This window comes from Narcine bancroftii, chromosome 1 (assembly GCF_036971445.1).
Source record: "Narcine bancroftii isolate sNarBan1 chromosome 1, sNarBan1.hap1, whole genome shotgun sequence".
In the NCBI taxonomy this organism is placed as follows: Eukaryota; Metazoa; Chordata; class Chondrichthyes; order Torpediniformes; family Narcinidae; genus Narcine; species Narcine bancroftii.
In genome coordinates, this window is record NC_091469.1 from 125,673,629 (window position 1) to 125,701,262 (window position 27,634).

The 27,634-nt window shown below is 38.5% G+C and overlaps 1 protein-coding gene across 2 annotated transcripts in view; it reads right to left on the reverse strand.

Moving 5' to 3' along the window:
* homer1b (homer scaffold protein 1b) overlaps window positions 1-27,634 on the reverse strand; it is a 95,459-nt gene that overhangs the window by 31,764 nt on the left and 36,061 nt on the right. Inside the window, exons 2-7 of one of the 2 annotated variants that reach the window (XM_069938433.1) lie at window positions 27,111-27,267; window positions 25,121-25,252; window positions 21,621-21,713; window positions 17,322-17,464; window positions 13,255-13,411; window positions 6,520-6,630 (exon numbers count right to left, since the gene is read on the reverse strand). In XM_069938433.1, coding sequence (XP_069794534.1) covers window positions 6,520-6,630; window positions 13,255-13,411; window positions 17,322-17,464; window positions 21,621-21,713; window positions 25,121-25,252; window positions 27,111-27,267 — 793 coding nt within the window. Of the gene's footprint in view, window positions 1-6,519; window positions 6,631-13,239; window positions 13,412-17,321; window positions 17,465-21,620; window positions 21,714-25,120; window positions 25,253-27,110; window positions 27,268-27,634 lie in introns of both variants that reach the window. The other variant, XM_069938423.1, reaches the window with a different exon arrangement.

Sequence of the window (27,634 nt, forward strand, 5' to 3'; positions counted from 1 at the left end):
ATTTGGGGAAGAAAGGAAGGTAATTTCATTTCCCATACCTCAGTTCCTGAGAAATGTTGGGCAGAAAATACCACCCAACATCCATATACCCCTTGTGTGGAAAAAGAAGGAAATAATATGGGTCATTATATACAGATTCCTAATACCACTCCTTTCCCTCTTAACGGTTGGAAAGGTGACTCAAGCCCACCATGCCCTGATGGACTCTGGTTTTGCATACACCAACGTACTGTTCCAATGAGAAGTTACACTCCACACTCGAAATTGCCTGTCCCTTTAAGACAGCCGGACTTAGTTCGAGTCCATCCAAATAACCATGTAAGTTTCGGTAATGTAATTGGGGGAGATAACCTTTTTGTAGATCTGGCAACTAAAATTGCAGGAACTTTTAATGTAACTAATTGTTGGGTCTGCGGGGGTCCACGGATGTCAGAACAATGGCCTTGGTGGGGAGAACCTCTCAATTCATTGACCATGATTTCCCGCATTTGGACAACTAACCGAACGAGATCAAGAGAAACCTGGTCTCTCTCTCTAATGTCCCCTCTGGTTTTTATTGTCTCTCATGAGCCGGCAAATACCCAGTAGGAGAAAGTCCCTGCAAGGCTGTATGGATTCGCATTTCGCCTGGTGTTTTCACTTGGTTTCCTAAACCTCAGACTTGGTTCTTATCCACTGTTTTTAAAACTAATTGCCTACCCCTGTCTAATAGCAGTATTCAATTTTGGAATTGTACCACTTCCACCATCACAGGACCATACCAATCAAATCCTGTTCTTAAAAGAGTTTGGGAAAGGGGGTATGGAGTATCCCCAAATGGATTATTCTGGGTATGTGGTAATAAAGCTTATACTCGTCTTCCCTCACAGTGGAGTGGAACTTGTTTCCTAGGAATAATCCGCCCAGAATTTTTCCTTCTACCCCACGATCACGGTCATAAATTAGGCGTGAAGGTCTTTGATACATTACATCGTGAACCCCGCTCTACCACGGTACATTTGGGAGAATGGAGAGATGATTGGCCTCCAGAGCGCATAATTCAATATTATGGTCCCGCTACATGGGCTCAAGATGGATCTTGGGGTTATCGTACTCCTATATATATGTTGAATCGCATAATTCGCTTACAAGCAGTGCTTGAAATTGTTACAAATCAAACAGCTATAGCCCTGCAATTACTTGCATACCAGCAAGGTCAAATGCGCTCTGCTATATATCAGAACCGTCTAGCCCTAGACTATCTCCTAGCCACGGAAGGAGGTGTATGTGGCAAACTTAATTTGACTAACTGCTGCTTACAGATTGATGATAATGGAAAAGCCATTCGTAAAATCGCTGATAATATTCGTACATTGTCCCATGTACAGGTTCAAACCTGGCATCCTTTCCCACAATTTAATTGGATGGACAAATGGTTTGGAGGAACCTGGTGGCGTACCTTCTTGTGGGTCATCGGAGGTATTTTATTCCTCCTACTTATTTTGCCCTGTATTATTCCCTGTCTACGCAGCCTGGTGATTTCCATGGTCGAACAAGCTATGCAACCAGGGGGGATGGGAGACCCTGTAAGACTTTTATTTCAGCGTGAGATTAATGTATCATAAAACATTTCTCTTCCCTAGCTTAGAATCCCCATTCATATCTATACATATATTCAACACATTTTAAAGAGAGAAAGGGGTGGATTGTGATATAGAGAATTTAGGTTAAAAAGACTTAAGTTAAAATGTGATGATTAATCATAAACAGGGAAGCCAGAACGGACAGAGAGTTTACTAGCAGTCAAGGACAGAAGGAGCTGCTGAATATGTTTTTTTAAACCTATCTTTTCATGGTCATAGTGAGAGACATGCAGGAGACAAAGGATTGATAAGAAGTGTGAGAAACAGAATTCAGTGAATGTAGAGTTCACAGCGTACGTAACGAACGTGATAATTAATAATGCAGTTATACTTAGAATGTTTTTGTAATACTAACCAATTAAAACAGTATTAATAAGAAGGGGAAGGGCAAATAATAAAGGTATAAAAATCAATGCACTGTATGTATCGGGGCTTAACTGGTGAGAAACCAGTTGAGTCCAACTCTGCAGACTTGTAAATAAAGCTTGTCGTGTCATCAGTTTTAAAGAGACTCATGTGTGAGAAGTTTTATTTCTGACAAAATGTACACACACACACACACAGGTGATAGGGTATGGGACAGAAGGCGAGTTGGAGAAAAAGATAAGGAAGAACATAAGGGAAGAGGAAGGAAGAAAGAAAAGAAAATAGAGGAAAAAAGTACAAAAGTTGGTAAAGAGATGGAAACAGTGGAACCAGATGGAGTTACCTAAAATTAGAAACAAATTAATGTTCCAGGAAGAACACATGTTATTCCACAAGTTTACATTTGGCCTCACACTGACAAAGAATGAGGTTAAGGAAAGAAAGATGTCTATCTGAGTAGTTGGTTGGGAGTTAAAATAGTTGGTTACAGTCAGTTCAAGTTGAGAAGCACAAACAAAGCTTGGGTGTTTGAACCAGTTACCCAATCTATGTTTGGTCTCAACAATGTAGAAGAGGCTACTCGAAATACACTGAATTTAGTAGATTAGAGATACTCCAGCAGTTTGCTTTTTGTTCTAAATTCCAGCAACTGCAGTCTGTGTCTACATGAACTATTTTGTTGCCTAGTACTAGCACCTTATTAAATGTTTGGTTCACAAAGGATCATCCAACCCAGAATGCTACAGAGAGGGTAGCTCTTCTGTGTTCCAGGTTTGATCCTGACCTCTAATGCTATGTGGAGTTTTGCTGGTTCTCCCTTTTACTATGTACATTTCCTCCAGGTGCTACAGTCTCCTCCTATCTGAGACACACTGATTGATATATGAATTGATTGATATATGAATTGGTCACTAATAAGCCTATCATTCAGCAAGCGACAGAAGATTTTGGGAAAGTTGGATATATGAGAGAAAGATTAAAGATAAATAAATGGAAGAAAGAAACTGAGAGGATCATCTTAAAATGGGCTCAATGGGCCAAATGGCTGCCTCTTTTTACCAAGAACACATGAGGATTTGGGGATTCACAAAGACCTCATAAGCTCATTTAACCATGAGCTGAAACTTCATGGAACAGCTTATAAAACATGCAAACATTTTTTTTCTACCATCAATGACTGCCAAATTTGTTGATTGTAGGGAAATATTCTGCATTGTATATTGGGGATTCTGCTACTGTGATATTTTGCCTGTCAGACCAGACGGGATCAAATTACCTTTTGGGCATTAAGTACAGAAAGCAGGGACATCAACATTACAAGACATTGGTAAGACCACACTTGGAATATTGTGTGCAGTTCAGTTTACCCAGATGTAGGGTAGATACTATTAAGCTGGAAAGGATGCAGAAAAAATAGGAAACACTGTTGCAGTTGGTAGAAGTTGGGACTTTTCTCCCTGGAGCATAGGAAGCTGATAGGTAGACTTTACAAAATCATGGAGGGCACAGATTGTTTTTTTTTAAATAAACAGGACAAGGGAATCTAAAACTAGAGGTCACACGTTGAAGGTGAGAAGGGTATGGTGGGCTACGGCCTTCTAGATGCAGGTCAACGGACTCAGCAGAATAATAGTGAAGCATGATCAAGATGGGCCAAAGGCTCTGCTTCTGTAGTGTTCTATTGGGGGGGGGTGGGGGTGGGAGGGACTTAAAGGGCATATTTTCCAGAGGTGATGGATGTTGGACCAAACTGTCAAAGGGATAGAGGCAGATATAGCTGTAACATTTAAAAAGACATGGTCTGTATCCTTCATTCCCTGCCCGTCTAAATCCCTCAAATACCATATCTGCTTCTATCACCTCCTGTGACATTGAGTTCCAGGCACCTATCACTCTACAAGCAAAAAAAATTGGCTCAAATCTCCTTAACCTGTATCCTTTAGAACTCCACACACACACAAAAAAAGACCATTTACCCAACCTAGGCCAATAATTTAATACACTATTAGGTTACACCTTAATCTCTGATGCTTCAGAGAAAGCACTCACCCAACCTTTCCTTATAGTTAATACCTTCTAATCCAGGCACATCCTGGTGAATCTTTTCTGCACACAACCTCTAAAACCTTCATATCATTTTTGTAGTGTGGCAAATAGAACAATTCATCCTCCAAGTGTGGCCTTATCCAATTTTTTTTATACAGCTGTAACATGACTTGCTAAATTTTTATACTTAATGCCCTGACTGAAGGAAAGCATGCTGTACATACACCTTTATCATACCCTATCCATGTGTTGCTACTTTCAGGGAGCTAATGGATCTGCAACCCAAGAGTCCTTTGCCCAAAGCTCCTCAGTGTCCTGCCATTTATTTGATTTTGCAAATGTAATTACTTCAGTTGTCCAGATTCAATGCCATCTGCCATTTTTCCCACTCCAATTTACCACTGGTCCATCTCATTTTATCCTAGGACAACCTTCCTTGCTTAGCTACAATTCTTTTATGGATTATATAGTTTTTTTAAAAGAGATTGCTTGTGAAGTGACCTAGATTGAACTCCCCACAAACATATTTATACTTCACATCTCATTTAAAATGCAAGAACTTTGCTGAAGCAAAAGACAATGGTAGGCAACTTCAGAAGTAGGTGCAAATGGAACAAAGTCCGGGTTCAAGTGCTGATAAAGATCTTTCAAGGATTGTATTTGGAGCGGGGAGGGGGCTTTAAAACCTTTGTAGTCCTTACAAGAGGACATGGCAGGTAAGTGTTTCTCATGAAATAAGGGGAAACAAGAGGAACTCTGCGGTGACCTGGAAGAAGAGGCTATCATTTGAAAAAAATCTGTGATGGCTTTCTTCAGCAAGACAGTGAAGTGACTGATTGGAGGGAATCAGTTTGTGTCCAACAAATAAATCTCTCTGAAACCAACAAGAACTTTTCTGAGTGGTAACCATTTAACTCTAAGCACCAGAGCCTGGTGAAAATTCATAAATGTTAAATTCTATGCACAGTACAAGAACTGTCTGATACTGGGAAACTTGGAGAAGTGGGGAATGAATAACTGTACTATAAAAGCAAAGAACTTTACTGAACATATACACGTGCTTAGAATTAGAAAGAGGTTAAGTCAATAGTAATAAGTTAAAGTTTGATCCTGTTTTTATGTTTCAAGAAAATTAAAAGCAACTTTTGTTTAAGTAATAATTTGTCTTGGTGAATTTCTATTGCTGCTGGGTTTTGGGGTCTTCTGAGCTTGTAACATATCTATTTCCATGTCATTTGGTTCCATCTCGATTTAGTCCCCTAAAATATTCAATGCAATCTCAATCACAAATCCTGACAGATAAAAGATATACACTTGCCATTGTTTGACAAGATGCAGGGCTTCAATTTATAACAAGTTTCAAGTTTAATGCTGGTACACTTTATAGAAATCAAAAAGAAGCCGCAGCACAAAAAATATAATAGAAACACCCGATAGACTATTATGATGGAAACTGGAGCTAAAACAGGAGGAGTAAAAATATTTTATCTCCAACTAATGGTACTTGACCTGTTGAGTTGCTACAGCAGATTTTTTTTTGATAAACCACAAATCTGCTGTAATCTCCAAACATTTAACCATTTTTAAAACAGTTTAAGCAAACAAGCACGATAAAAGGTAATCAGGGAGACAGCCTGGATGCCATATCAAGTAGAGCAAGGTGGTTTTAGACCTATATATAGTGCAGTTACACGAGACTTATGAGGCTATACCAACATAATGGCAATCAATTCATTTGGCCCTCTACGGTAAGCTACATCATAGAGCTATTTAATACAAGTTTTAAAAGTGTAAGAAGTTTTATCATAGTCAATATGGATATTGAAGAATGAGGCAGTGGTGTTGTCAGTACAAGATTAAACATGCCAAGAGATTTAGAGATATAGGAGATGCATCAAAATTGTTAAATTCACTCAGAAGGTCAGTCATCTAGACGGAACAATGCTATATTCTAAAAGATAAGAAAAATAGAATATGGGAAGCTGATGGGTAAATAGGATTAGAACTGTTTGCTTGTGACAGGCAACACCAAAATGGCCAATTTCCAAATCCTTCAAAATATACTAAAAGATAGATCAATTAACAGAAGAATATTACTGTTCCAATTCAAAATTTTAAATACCACATTTGCAGTCAATACTTATTCAAAATTTAATGACAGTGGTTTGTTTACCACTGTCAATGAAAAACTTTGAAATTCATTTAATCAAAATAGCTCTATTGTACAGTAATATGCATGTACAAGCAAATTTGATTTATAATTGCAAAATCTATTATTTTCTGCTAATTTGATACACAACTATTTTTTTTTAATTTTAAAATACTCTGAAATAGTCATACACGTTCAGGGCCATGGACGCACAAAACACTGATTACATACTTAATTGATCAATGGGTTCACTATTTGCAGAGAATTCAATTTATAATGGTGGAATGTAATCCCAGTTTTAATCCACAAGGTTGGAAGAAACTGTAGTGCATTTACCTCTTCTTTGTCTTTCATTTGTGCCTCTAATTCTTCTATTGTTCTGTTCAATTCAGTTTTGTGTGTCTTGAGTACATTTGCCTGCCCACTGAGACATTCAAGTTCAGAAACCTGAATTTACAAAAAGATAAATATACAAATGAATTTGGCGTTCAACTCCAAAAGTAGGAACTGAAAGTGTAATGAATATCCCTTGCTATTAACATGATAAAAGCAGATATTACCTCTTCGTCTGACTGGCAATCAATAAATGGCATATTACGAAGATATTTAAGTTTGTACCATAAAATGGATTATGTGCAAGTAGACGGTAGTTATCAATAAAAGAAAATAAAGCCTAAACTCTTAAAACTTAAAATGTTGGGTGAGTTTCTGGTTAAATGTCCAAAATGTTAAAGCAACATTATGACACATTCGTGACAATAAATTCAGATTCTTTATATCATTAGTATACTGCAATAACTTTCCAGATTAAGTTTCTTTTTCGAAGAACAGTGATGATTTCTAATAAATGTATTATTGAAAAGCTGTAACACTGATTTACCATACAGTACAATTAGGATAACTGATCAATTCAGAAAATAGATTACCCCACCTTGAATAGTCAACTGAGGTTTAAAAAGTGTAAAAACCTAACTGAAGATTCAAAACCATAAACAATTCATTGCAAAACTATTTGGATGGTTATGTGGGAGGAGATAGGAGAAATGACCAAATCACAAACCTTATACAGTACTTTAATTCTTTAGTAAGATAAACAAGTGAATAGTTACAAACTCTCCAATTCAACTCACATTTCTAATATTGCATTGTACTAAGTCCAATTTAACGCATACCTGGATATAACGCAATTTGCCAGTGGACTCCTTTTTCCCTCTTTACAGAATTGAAATGGTTTTCCAGATCAAAATGGAACACCATTCAAAGAAAAAAATCTTTTTCAGTGAATAAAAACTTCACGCACTTGATGCAATCAAGAATAAAAGTCAAACCCAAGTTGCACATGAACTTGGCATATCTGAATCAACACTTCGTGGCTGCAAATCTCAGGAAGACAAGTCATATGCGTCGCTTTGGAAAGTTAAGGAAGAGACAGGACGAAAGGCCAAATGCATGAAGACAGATAAAGATGTCAGCCTCAATGATTCGTTGTACGAGTGGTTCATTCAAGCACGCTCAGAAGGCCTTCCAATGTCCGGACCTATTCTCAAAGCTCAAGCCGAGAAGTTTGACCAGCTGATCAACAGAGAAACCTTAGCTCAAAACTAGCAATGAATGGTTGGACCAGTTTAAACACCTTCATGGGATTTCTCAAGTGTTAGTGTCTGGAAAAATTCACCCAGCAGAACCAAAAACTCTTAGAAGGTGGCTACGTCAAAGAACAAGTGTACAACGGTGATAAAACAGGCCTCTGCTACAAGATGATCCCAGACCGCACACAGTCTAGCAAACATCCATTGATGCAAGGTTTTCAAACAACACAAAGACCATGTGACATTGTTGTTTTGTGTTAAGACTGGAACACGTTAAAACCACTCATGATTGGCAAATTTAGATTGCCCTGCTGTTTCCACCATATGGATGTGAAGTTGTTACCGTTCGAGTACATGCATAGCAGCAATGCTTGAATGTCCAGTGTCATCTTTGAGAATTGGTTTTATATAATTTTTGACCCTGATATCTGTTCTCATTTGTGTAAGCAAAAGCTAGAACCTAAAACTCTTCTTTTGCTTGACAACTGTCCTACCCACCCGCCAGCTGCCAACCTATTAAGCAGTGATGGAAAGATTAGAGTTTCTTACTTCCCAAAGAACATTACATTGAAGATTCAGATGCTAGTTCAAGCAGAGCTACAGGTGTGAATGAATTCACAGAAGTGTAGACAAATCAACAATGCTGGAAGACTATCTATAAAGCAGTTTGCTTGCCACTTGGGTGGGAAAGGTTAGGCAGCAGTCAGCTCCTTGTGTGGAAAAATGCTGGGAGAAGGGTCTGGGTTCATCACAAAAATCCAGCAAAGAAGATGAGCAAGAATTCTGCAGCTTCACAGATGAAAAGATGGGTGAGGTGCAGAAGACTGTTTCAAATGAGCAAATAGGATTTTCACCAGTGGTTCTCTTCTCTGCCAATGACAAATGCCCGACATATGTGCATCTGACAGACTCAGATCATCCATAACATTACTATAGCACCGGTTCCCAAACCACAGGAGGATGACAATGAGGAGCCTCCTCCCCTGAAAGTGTCGGAAGCCATTGAGTATCTCGAGGCCAGCCTATGTTGGCTGGAGACCCAGGATGTGGACCACAAAAATCCTCCAGCTCAGAAACACGCTGCGACACGCTGCGTTCAGGCAACGAACAAACACACGATTGCTATTTTAAATAAAATGATGATTGCAAATGCAGGTATTCTACATGTTCTTTATTATCTTTTTTTAAAAATGCTGTTTTTGTGACCCCAATTTAACACAGCCCCGCTTTTATCGCGATCCAAATTTTTGGACCCAAACCATTGCATTATAGCAGGATTCCACTGTACTTTTACCTCAGTGTGCAAATACAAAACTGTGTTTTCTTGTTCATTCAAGTGGAGATAATTTTGACACAAGAGGGCAGACCAACAAAACATACACACACATATATAAATATAAATATATAAAAATATATAAAAATCAGACATTCAAATCTGCTTCTTCCCAAATTGTCTTCAGGAAATAGCTACTCAAAACACACGAACTCTTACTAATGACAAATGCTCAACCTACAATTAATTAGCTGGTCTCTAGGTCAGCTGATGCCACACAAAGAGTACTGTACTCCAGAACACATTTAACTTAAAAAAAACTAAACAAATTCAGTTATGGTTGTATAACTTCAGGCAATCATCCTATATTTTTAAAAAATGGAGCTTATTCAAACTAATATTTTCTTTAAATTTAATTTTTAAAATTTATACATACAGCATGGTAACTGTCCATTTTGGTCCACAAGTCCATGCCACCCAATTAACCCCCAGTACATTTCAAATAATTTCCAACCTGATGCATACAAACTCATCAATACAAATCTAGAATTACGCATTCTTCATTGCAATCACATCAAGATTAATGATTTTATAGCTTTCATCATCTTTTACATAAAAGACAAATATCCCATAAGCAGTTAGAACGGTTAGTGTGGCGGGTGGAGTAAAGCTATTACAGCGGCAGCAACCCAGGTTTGAATCTGGCGTCGCCTGTCATGGGTTTGTACGATCCCCATGTCTGTATGGGTTTCCTCCCATCCTTCAAAACTTTCAAGGTTGAAGGTTAATTAGCATACTGTATTTGTGCACAGACTCATGGGTCGAAAGGACCTGTTACTTACCGTGCTGCATATCAAAATTAAATTTATAATGTCAAAAACAAACTTGCCCTTTCAGCACTTAACAAACCATGCCATAATCGGCTTGTTTTCTACTCAAGTCCTATAATTGTCCTTACAGTTCATTAAAAGATGAATTGATTTGGGAAGAAGCAATTTACTTCAAAAATTTTTTTGTAGACGATTATTTTAAAAGAAAGACTTAAAAATTAAAAGCATAGCACCAGCTCAAGTCAAACTACAAGATGAAACAAGTCACAATACAAAGCAACATGCAAGTAGGCAGTCACCAAAAAGTCCCATCTCAAAGTTTTTTTCCACCAAGTCGAACATTAATCATCTTCCATTCTATCTTGCAAATTAAGATATGCACATTGCATGGTTTTGAATTTTGGCAAAGAATTTGAATGTGATTATTTCACTTCTTTTCCAAGCCTATCAAAGTTCACCCAATTTATCTTTTAATACGATGCACCCTACTGTGTTTCGAAGACAATACGCCTTTCCAATCCACATCAGTTGCAACATGCAGAAGATTAGCAACCTAGCCTCTTGGCAGAGAGTGCTAAAAACTATGCCATCTGAACCCTGAAGCTAAATTAGCTTTCTTATGAAGGCATCTGTCTTCATGCCAGGACTGTGGACTGTCAATTTAACAGCACTGATAGGGGAGCTAATCCAATAATTTATTTTTACTGGAGCTCCAACAAATTGCTGCAACTTGTAATTTTTTTCAGTACTACACATTCAAAATAAAATAGAAAACCTTGGCTTTACAATCTCAACTTTACCACTGGATGCGATAATGTACAATGAACATTTCACAATTCACACTGCATTATTAACTTCCCTCCAAAAGTTCCCATATACTAAATGTCAAGTCAGCTTTATTGTTTATTCCATGCTCGCATGGTAGGATGAGATAGTTTTTCTCTGGGACCACGGAGCCTATTTCCGTAGATGTAAGTGAAGAAAGCAGTTAACACATTACAATATTAAGGTATTAAGATGTATATACTGAAGGTCTACAGCACCCTATCCACATTTGTACTGGGAGTTCAGAAGCCTGTTGGCTTGGAGGATAAAGCTGTTTCCACTCTGGACGCAAGGGCCCGAATGCTACAGAACCTCCTGCCAGATGGCAGAAGGAAGAACAGTTTACATGCAGGATGTGTGGAGTCATTCACAATGTTTATTACTTTCTGTCTGCATCAAGTGTAGTAGAGGTCCTTTGTGCTAGGAAGAGGTTCCCCAATGTTTTTTTCTGCTGACTTCACTATCCCCTGCAGGTTCTTGTGGTCCGAGGTGGTACAGATTCCAAACCAGGTGGTGATACAGTTGCACAGGATGCTGTCAATACATCCTCTGTAGAATGTAGTGAGGACGGAGGGTGGGAGATGGACTTTCCTCAGCCTTCGCAGGAAGTAGAGGCACTGCTGGGCTTTCTTGGCTCTAGAGTTGGTGTTAAGAGACCAGGAGAGATTCTCCACCAGGTGCACTCCAAGGAACTTGATATTCTACATCAACAATACAGCCATCAATGGTCAGGGGAGTGTGATCTCCCTGGGACCCCTGAAGTCGACAACCATTTCTTGTATTTTTAGCATTCAGATACAGGTTGTTTGCTCTCTACCAGTTCATTACTGTCTGCACTTCATCTCTGTATGCTGCCTCCTCGTTCTTACTGATAAGACCCACCACTGTAATGTCATCAGCGAACAATGACGTGGTTTGAGCTACGTTGGGCTGCACAATCATGGGTCAGCAGAGTGACCAGCAGTAGATTGAACACACCACAGCCCAGGCCGGGGCAGGGGGGGGGGGGTGGTAGAAGGAGGGGGCCGCGCGCAGTGTGATGGTCTTGGTGGTGCTCTTTCCAATCTGGAATGCCTTTGGTTTCCGAATCCAATTGCAGAAGGAGGTGTTTAGACCCAGCAGGCCTAACTTCCTTATAGGTACTGAGGTACAATAGTGTTGAATGCCGAATTGGTCAATAAACAGCATTCGAATACAAGAATCTTTATTTTCCAGGTGGGTGAAGGCGAGATGTAGGGTGGCAGTGATAGTATCATCAGTGGAGCAGTTGAATCTATATGCAAATTGCAGGGGGTCTAGTGAGGGGGGTGGGGTAAGAAGCAGATGCTTGATGTGCCCCATGATGACCCTCTCGAAACACTTCATGACAATAGATGTGAGTGTGACAGGGCAGTAATCGTTGAGGCAGGACAAAGATGACTTCTCTAGCACAGGGAAAATGGTGACAGCTTTGAAGCACATATGGACCACAACACTACTCAGGGAGATGATAAAGTTGTCAGTGTGAACACCTGCTAGCTGAGCCACACAACCCCCGAACATTGCCAGGAATGTTATCTGGTCCAGCAGCTTTCCTTGGGTTGACTTTGTCTAGTTCTCTCAACGTCGGGCACTGTAAGACACAGCACCTGATTGCTTGGAAGAGGAGTGGCCTTCTCTGTTGCCACATCGTTTTTCACCTCAAACTGTGCGTAGGAAGTTGTTCAGTTTATCTGGGAGGGAGGCATCACTAACCCTTGTATATAGTGTAGTCTTGCAGATCCCCTTCCACATGCGTCATGTGTCCTTGCTGTGAATGCCTTTTCTCCCGCTCTGAAGGCCACGTCTGTGATGTGAAATTGTCCAACGCAACCCAAGATTTAGTCATAACCTAGATTTGCATGCTAATTAATGTCCCTCCCCCTAAATTTAAAAACACAACTCTGACATACCAATTCTAAAAATTTAGTCTATGCTCAGTAAATTTAATAGATGTATTCTACAAGGAATGCCATTCAGTACAACTTTAATTGATGCACGTTTTAAACATATCAAACTCAAATTTTCAAATGTTCATTTCATACATTTAGCTTTAGCAATGACTACTGCAGAGAATAACTTGTTTTAATCCACAAAGAAACAGTTTGTGGATCCTTCAAAAAAAAAGCTGCAGGCAAGTATAGCTTCTAGATAAAGGTGAAAACTAATACAGAATATTATTTTTTCTCCCCCCCCCCCAGGAAGCAGGTTTCAGTTTTTAAACCATAAATCCTTCATAGGAGGATTTGGATATCTAACCAAAACATGAATGAAAATGCACGTTCACATACAAATGTTTTGTTTCATCAGATATGCAATCTTTACTCATTCTGCAAGCCTAGAACTAGACGGAGAACTACAGTGTATCAAACGTTCACTTGCACAAAAAATTCAAAAATCACCTTTCTAGAAAGGAATAGGAATAAAACAGAAAATAAAACTGCTTTTGAAATAAGTGAACTATAATTCTGCCACACCTTCAAATGCAACTACTTTATTGAACTCCTGACAATGACTTTACCATATCACTACGTACTCTTTTGTGCAATCGCTCTGCCTCGTCCTGGTAAGCAGTGAGTTGTTGCTTCCATTGCTTAACGTTGGCAGTAGATTCCAGGAGTGCTGCTGTAAGTTTAGCATTGTTGGATTTTAATGTTGCTAGTTCGGATTCCCAGTGTTTTCCTACTGTAATGCTGCAGAAAGAAATAAACTTAGTTCAAGGCACCAAACAAAACTTCAAGGACTTAAAAGTTTCTCTTTGACATTGAACACAGAAAAATTCTCCTTCCAGCTATCCATCAAAATAGCTATCAATACCTTGTTCCACAAGGTCTCACACAGTCCCTGTAAAAGATGCCAAAGCCCATCTCCCTTTCATTCTAATAGGTTTGGATACATTGCTGACTTGACGATTGCACTGGATGCAGGTCATCATTCCACTCAACTCCATTTCTCACACTTCTTGGCTCCCACATTTGGCCCAAACTTAGCAGCTGGGCATTTAGTTGCTCAGCCCATACTTTATTCAGAATCAACTAAAATAAAATTCAACATTGTAATCTAGCTTTTGAGCAACTGTTCCAACTTCTTTGGCAATTCTCATTTTCTCCACAAAGGAATTTGTTCACAATTGAGGGGACATTAATGAAAGTTGTTGCTGTTATTGGGGAAGTGGGATAGTTCTTCTGCTTCTTCATCTGCTCAGTCAGGCCCACAACGCAGGGATAAAAAGCATCTTTCAACTTTTCAGTATTAGCAATAAATGCTTGGAAGTTTTTAAATCATGCATTAGCATTTCAAATTGGGTCAAGTCAGGTCTATTGCCTGCAATTTGACCATCTGTGACCTGAACTCAAAATATTTCAATGCCGAACTAAGTGGGTTATTTTTTTTTTAAATCTGAAGTTTGTGATTTTACATCTGCAGAAATAAGACAATACAGATGCGAAAGGAAGGAACTATTTTGATTCATTTAGGCGGTGGATAACATCATCCTCAATCAGAACAATACATGTACACAAACAACACTGGTATATTTAAGTCATCACTACTTTACAGTACTAATGCATACATCCAAGGTGACAATGGGAAAGCAGTACAAGTACTAAGATGGTGCAGCAGAAGGATTTAAAATGAAAAAAGCAAACATGGTATCCACTTTCTTCCCTTTTTGCACTTACTACGACAAACCTGTATAGTATGGCCTTTATATGGAAAGATTTCCATCTCCTGGAACCCTAGTTTTATCACAACTTTGGAATCATGTCTTTTATGAAGGTGTCATCAGTTCTTCTAAACAAACAAGAACCAACAGTTTTTGGTAATGATGCATGTTGAAGAGATGCATCCATATTCATAGATCTCGCTCACAAAGTTCTAATCATTGCTGTTTCTGAATTAGTCACCGACTTTTCCATGGTCTGATGGTTCGAACCAATCCTTAGCCTCCTGACTGACATTTTTGTTAACCTCAAAGCTAAATACTTCTGTGGCAAACTAGCGCAACATTTCTAATCTACACGTAGACAAAGAGTTAATGACTTAACCAATTCAATATTTAAGATTAACATTTTTTTTTAGATTCTCTTCTGAATATTTTCCGTATTTCACAAGAGGGAAGTCAAAAATCCCACTCCAATAAATGGATCCACTATTTATTCTCCTTCACAATATTCTAACAAGCAACTTCACTCAAGAATCTCTCTCTTATTTCTCAAATACTAAGGCAAGTGTCCTACAAGTGCAAAACTTGTCTTGTGCTTCCCCAATTAAATTATTTCAAACAATTTGAATCTTAAAATTAATCTGAAATCTTACCCTTCACCTCATATCTATGCCCTCTAGTTTTATATTCCTCTGGGGGAAAAAATTATGACTATTTACCTTATCTATGGTTCCACCCACCCCCCCCCCCCCCCCCCCACTTCAGTCTCCAACACTAAAGGTAGAAAAGTCCAAGCCTATTTTGCCAGTAGAACTAACCTATCCAATGTCATCCTATGACACCAACACCATCTTAGGATCTCCACACATACATTTTAATATGGAAACCCTTTCATTACTGCCAGTGATTCAGTATTCCTCCACAAACAGTATTTTTTGCAACCTTCTTCACTGGAAAAAAGGAAGATCTATCACAGGTGAAAAGTTAAGCTATTTACAAACTAACTTTAGCACAAAATACTTGCACTTTGTGGATTTTCAGGAGTTCCTGTTTTGAAGTGGTGGCCTAAGTCACTATATGGGTCTTTCGAGAATATTGTGTACTATCATTTCTCCACTTACATTATGTTTCTTAGCCCCCTGCTCTACTCACTTTACACCTACAACTGCAGCTCAGTACGACAACAACACCATCTACAAATTTGCTGATGGTACCATGGTAGTGGGTTGTATAAAGGAAGGAGATGAGTCAGCTAACAGGATGGAGATTGAAAACTTGGCTAAATGGTGCACCAACAGTCAACATCACCAAAACTAGGAGCTGATTGTTGACTTCAGGAAAGGAAAGCCAGCAGTATATAATCCAGTGATCACTGGGGGAAAATCAGAGATGGAGAGGGTGAGCAATTTAAGTTCTTGTAAGTCATATCTTGAGAGGATCTTTCCTGGACCCAACACACCAATGGCATTGTGAAGAAAGACGTCAGCACTTCTCTTTCCTCAGGAGTTTGCAGAGGTTGGGTATGACATCAGAAACCTTGGCAAATTTCTACAGAGGTGTGGTAGAAAGTGTGTTGACCAGCTGCATCATGGTCTGGTATGGAAACACCAATACCCCAGAGTGTAAAGTCCTCTAAATAGTGGACACAGCCCAGGATATCCAACAAAAGCCTCCCCACTAATGAGCATATCTAAATGGAGTACTACCGTTGGAGAGCAGCATCATCGAAGACCCTCACTACCCAGCACACACACTATTCTCGCTGCTGCCATCAGGAGAGAGGTATAGGTCCCATGTGACTCACCATCAGCTTCAGGAACAGCTACCCTCCTTCCACCATCAGAGTCAACGACAAATTCAGAATCACTTAAGGACTCTTGTGCACTTGTATTGATTGTTTCTCTCTGTATTGCAGTTTGTTTACTGTTCTTTGTTTACATGTTTTGTGCTGTGTACAGTTTATTTTTTGCACTACCAATTAGTGGTAATTCTGCTGCGCCTGCAAGAAAAGGAATCTCAGGGTTGTATGGGATATCATGTATGTACTCCGACAAATTTGAAATCTGTTTCTTCAATGTTGATATTTCAGCTTTATTTAAAAATCACATATGAACACTCTCCTTTATTTAATATTGAATTATGTTAAATATTGGGTGTTTTGCTTTTGACTGTTGATTGAGAATTCAATGAGCTGGGCAACACAAGCTCAAAGTGCCAGGAATAATTTTGAAAAGTGCCTGATGGCAATGGAACTAGATAAAGTCAAACCATAGATATCTTAATTTTTTTTTTAAAAAAGGATAATTTATTTTGATTTGGCAGCAAGCACTGTAACTCATTACATTTACCATTTAGCACATTTCCTTACAACACAAGAGGCTATTTTGGCCAAATTGTCTACATCAGCTCATAGTTCAATCTCATTCCCACACTAATTTTCTCATCAACATCGCCTTCTCCATCAACTATCAGATTCTAACATTCACTTACACACTAGAGGTAGTTTATGGTAGTCCATTAACCTACCAATCTGCACATCTTTGCATTGTCGGAATAAACCAGAGTTCCCAAGGGAAACCACACACTCACAGGGAGACTGTGCAAACTCCCCACAGATAGTGATCTGAATTTCATCTTGACCTCCAGTGCTAAAGTTGAGACAGCAGCTAATTATTTGCATCCCTGTGTAACCGTAACCTCAGGACCATTACAATGCCAACACATTGCAGAAATGATTCCTGTTTGATGATGAACATCCTTATAAACTCAACTCTGCTTTCATTTCTTCATTTAAACCTAACAGTACACTAATATTAAACGCAAGAATACAAAATAGTGTTGCATAAAAAGTCACAACATTTTACTTAATGACAGATCTTGTGTTAAGCCAGAGCAAAATAGTAATGCCCATGGGACTAACAAAATCCTTTCACATTTACCTGTGAGTGAAGGGCAGAGAACTCTGGTTAATTTCAGCCCGTGCATCAGATTCATGTGGCACATCCTGAATAGACCTTTCATCATCTGTCCCATTGATGCTCTCTGGTGTCAGAGGTGACTGCAAGTCACCACCAGCAGACTCCTGTAAAGCAGAAGTATTCTCCAAGTCATTCAGTGAGTCTTTTGGTATGATACGAAAACAAAGGTTCAAACAGTCCCACGGAAAAGAAAAATATTCTATTCAAGACAGTTTTCCTTTAACACAGAACTGAATTTAAATTCATACCTCTCTCCTCATGAAAATGAAGTCTTGCTCAGGGAATTATTTGTGAAATGAAGTCTTGCTCAGGGAATTATTTGTGGTTTTTTTTTAAAGAAAATTTTAGACATGCAACTGGAATAGAGTCAATTTACCACAAGAATAAAAACTGACTTAATTATCCCACTATTTTAGACAGTCAATTTCAACCATCGAATGAGGTTTAAGTGATCCAGTTTACAAAGGCAAAAGAAATATTTTTCTTTACATCATAAACAGAGGTTTCCATTTTCATTGTATTCTGGAATTATGAGATATTATGTTCTGATCCAAAGGAAAAAGTTAAATAATATGATGTATAGTACTTTGTTTTACATCCATTCTGTGTTCAATTCGGTTCCTAAATTCAGATTTTACAGTAATTGTAAAACTTTCACATGTTCAAAGAGCCAATACTTATACAGAAGCTGGAAACCCTGTGATATCTGAGACTAACAGGACATTTCTAGAAGATGAACCCTCAAGGCCTCAGGCCCCAATGGCATACCTGCCAGGGTACTGAAAACCTGTGGAAACTAGATGCAGTGTACAGACTTTTTCAATCTCCCATTGCTGCAACCAGAGGGTCCCACCTGCTTCAAAAAGGCATTAATCATACCAGTGCCAAAAGCAGAATAAGCTGCCTCAATGACCATCACCCAGTACCACTCATCTACTGTGATCAACTGCTTCGACAGGTTGATCGTGACCAGAATCAACTTGCCCAACATCTGGACCCACTGCAATTCATCTACTGAATCACTCTACAGCAAATGGAATCTCACCAATTCTCCACTCAGCTCTGGATCACCAAGACAGCAGTAACACACAAATCAGGCTACTTTTCATCAACTACAGCTAAGCTTTGAACACCATTATACCCTCAACACTGATCAGCAAGGTTCAAAAGCTGGGCCTCTGCACTTCTCTCTGCTACTGGATTTCTAACTTCAACGGAAGACCACAGCCAGTATGAATCAGAAATGATGTCTCCTCCTTGCTGTCAATCAACACAAGTGTACCTTAAGAATGTGTACTTAGCCCACTGCTCTACACACATAACTGTGTGGCTTTAACACAATTCAAATGCCAGCTACAAATTTGCTGATGACACCATGGTTGTCAGCAGAATCACAGACAGCAATGAGGAAGCGTACAGGAGTGGTGAGTGGTGTCACAACAAACCTGCACTCAATGTTAGCAAAACTATGGAACTGATTGTGGACTTCATGAGGGGGAAACTAGGAGAAAACAAATCAGTCCTCAGAGGGGTCAACAGTGGAAAGGATCAAGAACTTCAATTTCTTGGGTGTCAACATCTCTGAAGATGTATGCTGGGGCCTCCATGTCAATGCAATCACAAAGGCGGTTTGCCCACAGCTGTAGCTTGGTGAGGTGCTAATCTCCTCAAAAGACTTAAATTTCTCCAGATGTACTGTGGAGAGCTTTCTGACTGGTTACATCACTGTCTGGTATGGAGGTGCCAATGCACAGGACAGGAAAAGACAACAGAATTGTGAACTCGGCCAGCACCATCACGGGCATCAGTCTTCATTCCATTAAGGACATCTACAAGAGGCAGTGTCTCAAGAAAGCAGCCTGTCCTGAAGGACCCTCACAAGGTCATGCCCTCTTCCCACAATCAAAACCCAGATCAGGTCAGATACATATCTCTCACTTACTAACACTGATTGTGTATTCAGAGCCTAGAATCTTAGCATGTGCTGTGAGAACAAGGCTTTAGGTCAATTTGCAGAATATTTTTAATTTAAACACACAATGCAGCTCTTAATGTAGTTTCCTTCAGATGTTGCTATAATAATGACAAAAAACATTCTGCATTAGAAGAAATTTCCATGCAAGACATGTCTGAATCATTACATCATACATCCAAATTTTAAGTAGCCTCATTTTGAATGTCAAAAGTAGGTTACATTTATCATTTGCTTTTACCATTTTGATTAACACTTCAATTTTCTCAAGCAGTATTACATGAATTTTGATGTTCTTTATCATAGTTTTAAAATAAATTTTCAATTTAGTCTCCAGAACTATTTTACACATTCTGTGATACATTGGATGCATGGTTATAGGTTAATTGGGCAGCATGGGTTTAAATGGCAGGTATCAGCTGCTCCCATGTTGTAGAAAATCATTTTATTTATAATGTCACATTAACACGTTTGCTGAAGCATTTAACTTTATTCAAAATCCACATGAAAATGTCCACTATGAAGTACATTACCTAGTGAGACCGCAGAGTTTTTGGTGTGAAAAGATCCTGGTGTCATCTTGCACAATTTACAAAAATCTACTTTGTAACGTAATTAGGAAGGCTTAGAATGTCACTTAATGCAAAGAAAATTGAATACATAAACAAGTTCAGCTACATAGGTCATTGACGAGATCCGTTCAGAGTACATTGCCACTGTATTAGTCTACTCTTTTAAGGATCAATCTTAACGCAATGAAAACAGTTTGGAGGATATCTATTGGACTGATGCCTTGGAGGATAGAAATTAGATCAGCTCTGCTGTATCAATTGAAGTTCTTCTCTTTGGCTTGGCTTCGCGGACGAAGATTTATGGAGGGGGTAAAAAGTCCACGTCAGCTGCAGGCTCGTTTGTGGCTGACAAGTCCGATGTGGGACAGGCAGACACGATTGAAGTTAAGGCACTTGGAATGGACTTTATTGAAACCTTTTGACAGTATGGACATGGATGTTTCTTCTGTGGGAGAATTTAGAACTAAGGGGTCACTTCCAAGACTCGGGGAGGCAAGTTTTTGAAACTTTCTGCCACAATTCAAGAAGAGTTTTTGATCATTTTTAAAGCAGAGGCCAAACAGATTCTTGGGGATTGATAACAGTGTGAATTTAAGATTACAATCAGATCTTTGGGGGGGGGGGGGGGGGTTCCACAACTTCAAAGGCTGAGTGCCCTACGCCTCAATATATTTGTGAGGAAATTGAGTACCAGTACACTCAGTTAGCTATGCAAGGTTTTTTTTAAAACCATCAAGGATTGATTTGCTCACTGTTTTACTGTTTAATCATGGAGCAGACAATGGGCCAGTGGGACGACTTCTGCTCCTATGTTTTGTGATTAACTGATTGCTCACCCAAATCCATCATCTGCAGTAACCCTCATCAGGCCAGAACAGTGAGAAAGATCCTCCTGCCACAACTTTAAAATTTGTTGCAGCCATCACCCTTCTTATCTTTACTTTCTCTACTATAATACAGGAGATTTTGTGGCATTTTATAAAATGTGGCATCTCAAAATGTGACATATAAAATGTCAACATTAAGCTCTCAAAATCCTAGGATATGTCCTTTCGACAAGCTTGCACTTGGATTGAGAATTTTTTTTTTTTTTTTTTAAATGGCTAAAATTTATTAAAGCAGGCTTGCATTTTCTTTTTCAACTTCATTGTCCAGAAGTGTTTGAATACAGGTGGTCCCCTACTTACGATTTTTCAAAGTTATGATGGTTCAAATCCATACTTTCAATTTCAAATTCTGATCTGTTCCCATGCTTGAGATGTGGTACACTAATATCTCGCGATGCTGGGAATCCACCAATTAATTTTAGTTCAATGCTTCAAACATTCTTCATGACCAGTGTGCATCCAGCTGTGTAACTTATTGGCTTTTTCAGAGTGGTATTCAAATGTAATGATCAAAAAATGGTAAGTGTGGTGTTCTTTGAGGAGCATCTGTAGTTATTTTGATTTGTGCTTCCTTTACCAATCAAGCACAATTGTTATTTAGTACTGATGTACTCAAAGATACCAGTGTCTAAATGGTTGTTCAAAAGGTTAAGATCGCAGCCCTCAATTTGCTCAAACTTATTTTTGCCAAGGATTCCTTAGTTTGAGCCAATAGCACAAATCGACGTTCTAGGGATAAACATGCAACAGCATACCGCATCTTTATTACCACCATTAGAATTCAACATACGGCTCTCATTAAACGACCACTGTACACAGTGGTACTCACCTGAGAAGGTGTACTAGTTAATTCCATTTTTTCTTGCATTTTCTCCTTTGCGATTCGAGCTGCATCTTTAAATTCCTGGAATTTCTCTGCAAACTATATTGGAGAGGGGTTTTCTTTTAAAAAAGGTAATCTGCTAATCAGGATACAAAAACTACAAAAGAAAACAACTGGCTACAAATATACGGTCAAGAAAGTATATTTGTGCATTAGCAAAACCCAAATATTTTTTCTGATAAACCAAATGACAAGGAAAAATAATTGTTACTAGATGAAGCAGTTTTGTTGCTCATCTACTTGCATCAGATTTAATTTTCTCATCAATATGAATAAACTAGATCTTAAAATCTCAGATTACCACCAGAGGCACCATTATACATTTCTTTTTCAAAGCTGGTTCAATAAACTTTCTCTATTACATTCACTTTAATTAGGTTCTGCCATCAATAGCTTCTCCAGATAAACTTTACTTAGCTAATGCAAGTACATTATTAATGAAGGGCTTGGGATATGTGCAAGTTAGGAAAAATGTCTATTCTTAAACATTTCTCCTGTGTCATTGACCCAAGTCAACGGTGAACCAGTAGAATTAAAAATTAATTGCCTTCAGCTCTATTCTGCTGCCCATCTGTGCTGGAGTTCAAAGACAACCCTTTCCTCTCTCCCACAACCAACGTAAAATCTCCATCTTCCTCCCCTCCCTCAAATTATTAATTCTTCAGACTCCAGCGTTTTAAACCATATGTAAAATAAATATATGCTAGACTAGATGGAGTCCATGGGTCAACCTTTACAGAATTAAAGTACTGAAACTGGGACACAGAGTCCAATGGTTTAAGACACCATTAAACCTTGAACTACTGTACACAACTTTTCACACTAAATTAGTTTATGACAAGCCATTTGGCCCAATTAATTAATGCCAGTTAAAAAAAAGTTCTGCTAGTTTAAACACATCTCCCTGCACCTGGCTTTTAAATGCACATCAACCAAATTTAAATGAAGAACTGTTGTGTCTTGTCATGGTGATGCAGAAGATTTTTATTCAAATACTAAGACAACATGTCAAATTAAGTCTCCTCAGAACTACAAGTCTGGCAATATACCTGTAAATCTCTAGTCCAGTCACTTCTTTCCTGCAATGTGGTGTTCTTCACTCAAGCTGATGCTCAACTAGCATCAAGCACTGTTCTAGCATAACCTAACTGTCCTCATTATTCTGCATTTCAGATGGAAAGTATCCCCAAAGCCTTTTTAAACCCTTCTTGCCTTGAAGACTCCAGAAGCTCCTTAATTTCTCCAGAATTTCCCATTTCTTTCAAATTAATTGAACATTCACATCTTTTTGCAGTTTAACCTTTCCTCTTCAGTCACCACATGGCTCATTTTTTGTTTCATTTATCATTTCTTTATCATGGCTTCTATACAATTAATTGACATACATTACAAAGAGCCCCGATGAATTGGGAGCTTCCTGTTACAAAGCACCAGTCACCATTTCCTTCTTTTCAATGAGCCACAGCACAATTGCTGCACCTTCTCCATCCATCAATCACATTTTCAATTATTTGTAAGGGTATTTACACTATCTCGGCAAAAAACAAATACAAGTAGTGAGAAGAGCAAGAGGACACCATTTTGAATCAACAATTTGCAAAATCATTTGTGTGTGGATTCCTACTGTAACAATTTAAAAAATTTAAGACATACACCCTTCGAGCCCATGAGCCTACAAACCCCCTAAATTTTTGAAGGGTGGGAGGAAATCAGAGCACCTGGAGGAAACCCACATCTGCACAGGAGGTGCTGGATTTGAATCCAGGTCGTTGGCGTTGTAATAGCAAAACACCAACTACTACACTAAATATGCTGCCCAAACTACTGCTTTCTAATTCATTAATTTATAATATTAAAAGACAAATATCATCTTGATTTGACAAGCTGTTTATTCTATTCCCAAAAGGTGTGGATTAAGTGAAGAACTTGTAATTCATGTCTTATCAAGATGATGCAGAACAAACAAAGTAATTTCACCAATAAACTTTCTACCGAGTTTTGCATCATCTATGAGCTAAAGAAATAGTCCAGACTGGTTTAAGAGAGTTGGTAAAAATGCTTCATATTTTACATGGCCGCACAGTAAGCATAGTGGTCAATGGAACACTGTTATAGCAGCAACAATCAGGATTTGAATCCTGTGCCATCTACAGAGTTTGTACATTCTCCTCATGGATTTCCTCCAGTTTCATCTCACCGTTCAAAGTATACTGGAAGTTGTAGGTTAATTGACTGTATTTGGGTGGCACTGTCTCATAGACCAAAAGGGTTTGTTACCGTGCTGTATTTCTAAATAAAGATCAGTTGATTGGAGCAACAGGGGCATCAAATTATTGATGTCCTGAAGTCGATTGCTAAATCACAAAATGCAATTCAACATCCTGGATAAATGAGGTCAAATATTAACTTTGTTATGAGCCCAGTGGACCCCAAAACCCAGCAGCAATAGAAATTCACCGAGACAAATGGTTACTTAAACAAAAGTTGCTTTTAATTTTTTTTAAACATTAAAAAAAAGGATCAAACCAACTTATTACTATCAACTTAACACCCTTCAAATTCTAAGCGCACATGTATGTAATGTGCACATGTTCAGGGAGTTATTGGCTTTAATAGTCCCAATCATTCACTTTTCCAAGTTCACCAGCATCAGGCAATTCTGATACTGTGCACAGAATTTAACATTTATGAATTTTCACCAGGCTCTGATGCTGGAAGGTAAATGGTTACCACTCAGGAATGTTCTTGTTGGTTTCAGAGAGAGATTTGTTGCTTGTTGGACACACAAACTGATTTCCTCCAATCAGTCACTTCAGTATCTTGCCAAAGAAACTTGCCCCATCATGGATTTTCTAAATGATAACCTCTTCTTCTAGGTCACCACAGAGTTCCTCCGGTTTCCCTTATTTCAGGAGAAACACTCTAGCCAGCCATTTTCTCTTGTAAGGACTACAAGGGTTTTGAACAGGACTTGTCTTCAAAATGGGGATTTCAACAAGCCTGCCAGCTTGCCATGTTGTAGCCTCAAAAGGTACTGCAGAACTGACTTCTCTCTCGCTCCAAGAGAAATCTGTTTTTTCTTTCCTCTCTCTGCTTGTAAAAATCAACTTCTCCCAAGGCTCCAAACCCAATCGTTGAAAGATCTTTATCAGCATTTGAGCCCGGTATACAAACATACATATACATAAAATAACCTGTAACAACTTACTATACAAATACAACTTACCAAACTATCCAAAAATGTTTCTAATTCATTTAGAACCATCTATTTTTGACATTGATTTTTTTTTGCTGGAAATTGCACTCAACTTTTCCATATCTTAAATGTAATTCTATTTCAATTACAACTAGATGAGTATAAACATTCAAAATTTTCCTGCAAATAATGCAGTTTGTAAACAATATACATCAAACAACAAAAAACCATAATACATAGTTTTACATACTTTTGTCAGATGATGCTCCGAAGAAAAGCCTAGACCATAGACTGTATTTGCACGGCTGTCCGGCCATTGACCAAACTTCTGAGATGTTTTTGTAAACGTCATGTTTGGAGTAATTGTGCTGTTTATTATTGCCTGAAAGAGAAAAATACACCTTTTAAAAATCATACAAATGAAAAGGATGCTTAAAGAATCATATTTCTCCATTAATAATCTTGTGTATACTGATCATAAAACCCAAACCACTCAGATTTCAAAGAATACAACACTGCACAAATGTGAGATATTTCACAAAGGGAAAGGATTCCATTAATGGTAGGACTCTAAAACCCCTTGATGTGCTTGGGGATCAGGTCCATAGGTCCCTGAAAGTGGCACACAATTACCGTAGATAGAGTGGTAAAGGCAGCATACAGCAAGCTTACCTTTATTCATCACAGCACTGAGTACAAGATTAAGGAAGTCACGTTGCAGTTATACAAAATTTTGACGAGGCTACACGGAGTACTTTCAGTGCAATTCTGGTTGCCCTTTACATTAAGGATGTGGAAGCTTTGGAAAGGACAGAACTGCCTGGATTGGAAGTCATGAGCAAGTTGGACAAACTGAGTAGTCTTCTCTCGAGCAGAGGCTGAGGAGAAGCTTTAGTAAAAAGAATAGCTAAAATAAACATGGGTCCCTTAGAACAAAATGGGAATTAATAATGGATAATGTGGAAATGGCTGAGGCCTTGAACAAGCAATTTGGTGTCAAGTCTTCACAATGGTTAGCATTGACAACATGCCAAAGATTGATGTTAAGGAGACAACAACTTCAATACAATAACTGAAGTGGTAGTGCTGGGCAAACTAATGGACCTAAAAAATTAGACAAATCATCTGGTTCTGATGGAGTGCGGCCTAGGGCACTGAAAAAAAGTTATAGCAGATGCATTGTGGTAGTTCACGAAAATTCTCTGGACAGATCCAGTCAGATGTGACCACAGCATATGTCACACCACTGTTTGGGCAAAAAAGGTTGATCAAAGGTAGACTGACCATGGCCAGTTAGTTTAATGTCCAGAGTTGAGAAGAATGCTTTAAGCTATCATTAAGAAATAATGAGATAGTTTTATCTGGATTTTCCTTCAAGCAAACACAGGATGGACAGGTCATTTTTAAACTAATTACACTGCAGTTCTTTGAAGATGTAACAAGTGAGCAAGAATCTGACAGATGGGAGTACATCAATAAACAGTCATTCACTTTAGAAAAAATATCAGATCAGCTAATTATATAAATGGTGTAAAATTGTGGAATGCTGTTGTGCAGTAACACTTAAAAGTGCTTTTGCATGAATTCATAAAGTTTATTTGCAGGTGAATGGAATGTTGGCCTCCAATGCAAGAGGGATTGAATTTAACAACTGTGCAGGGTACAGGTGAGAATACATGAGGAGTATTGTGCATTGTTTGGGTCTCCTTACTTGAAAGGAGATACTAGTTTTCAAGGCAGAACAGAGGTTAACCAGGTCGATTTCATAAATTTAGTTGCCTGGGGCCATATTCATTGGATTTTATAAGAAACGAGAGAGAGGAGAGAGAATCTCAGATTTAAAAAAAATTATGAAAGGAATAGGCAAGATAGGATTAGGAAAGTCAATTCCACTGGCAGATAAGACGAACAAGGGGACATTGCCCCAAGGTACATAGAAGCAAATTGAAAGAGGAACTGGTTCTGCCAGAGGATAATGAAAATGTGAAATTCTGTCTAGGAAGCAACAGGAGGCAATCTCAATATGTTTGAGATACAGATAGATTTTAAGATCAAGTTAATATAGGGTCATGGAGAACATACCAGTAAGTGGAGCCAAGTTTACATTCAGATCAGCCATGATCGAAATGAATGGGCCAGATGGCCTACTCCTAGATTTTATGTTCTTAATTTCTTATGCACTTGAATTGATTGATGGAGATACAGGGAGCCCCAGGCTATGAAAGTATTAGGAATTGTACCTTTGACCCATCAAGGCTGATTATTCTGTAGACATTTCTTGTACTGTCATAGAAGTAGGACACTGTAACAGCATGTTTGCTGGTGGGAACCCAGTTCTTCTTTGTAGTGGGATCAATCTGGAAGACATGGGCTCGTGTGCTGAAAATGGGCTGTTCCCTGAAAAGTAAAACAAGTTAAATCAATTCATTTTTTCTATTGACATCAAATAAAATTAATGAAAACTTTAATTGTCTGCTCAATTACACTGCTCAGCTTGGCAAACAGCACATTTAATAACTAGAGACTTGCCAGAATAAAACTCAACCATATGCAATTGTGTACCTTATCAATGTTTCTCATTGATATTTAGGAATGTGTTCTCATGACCATACAAAAATGGTTCCAATTAATTAAACCTCAAAATATTTTTTTTTAATAATAAGACAATGGCTTTGGTCTTTCCAATATTTACTTGGAGAATATTTCTGTTCAAACAAGTAATCCGAAAAACTGAAAACTGGAAAAGCTAAGAGTTAGAGCTGGG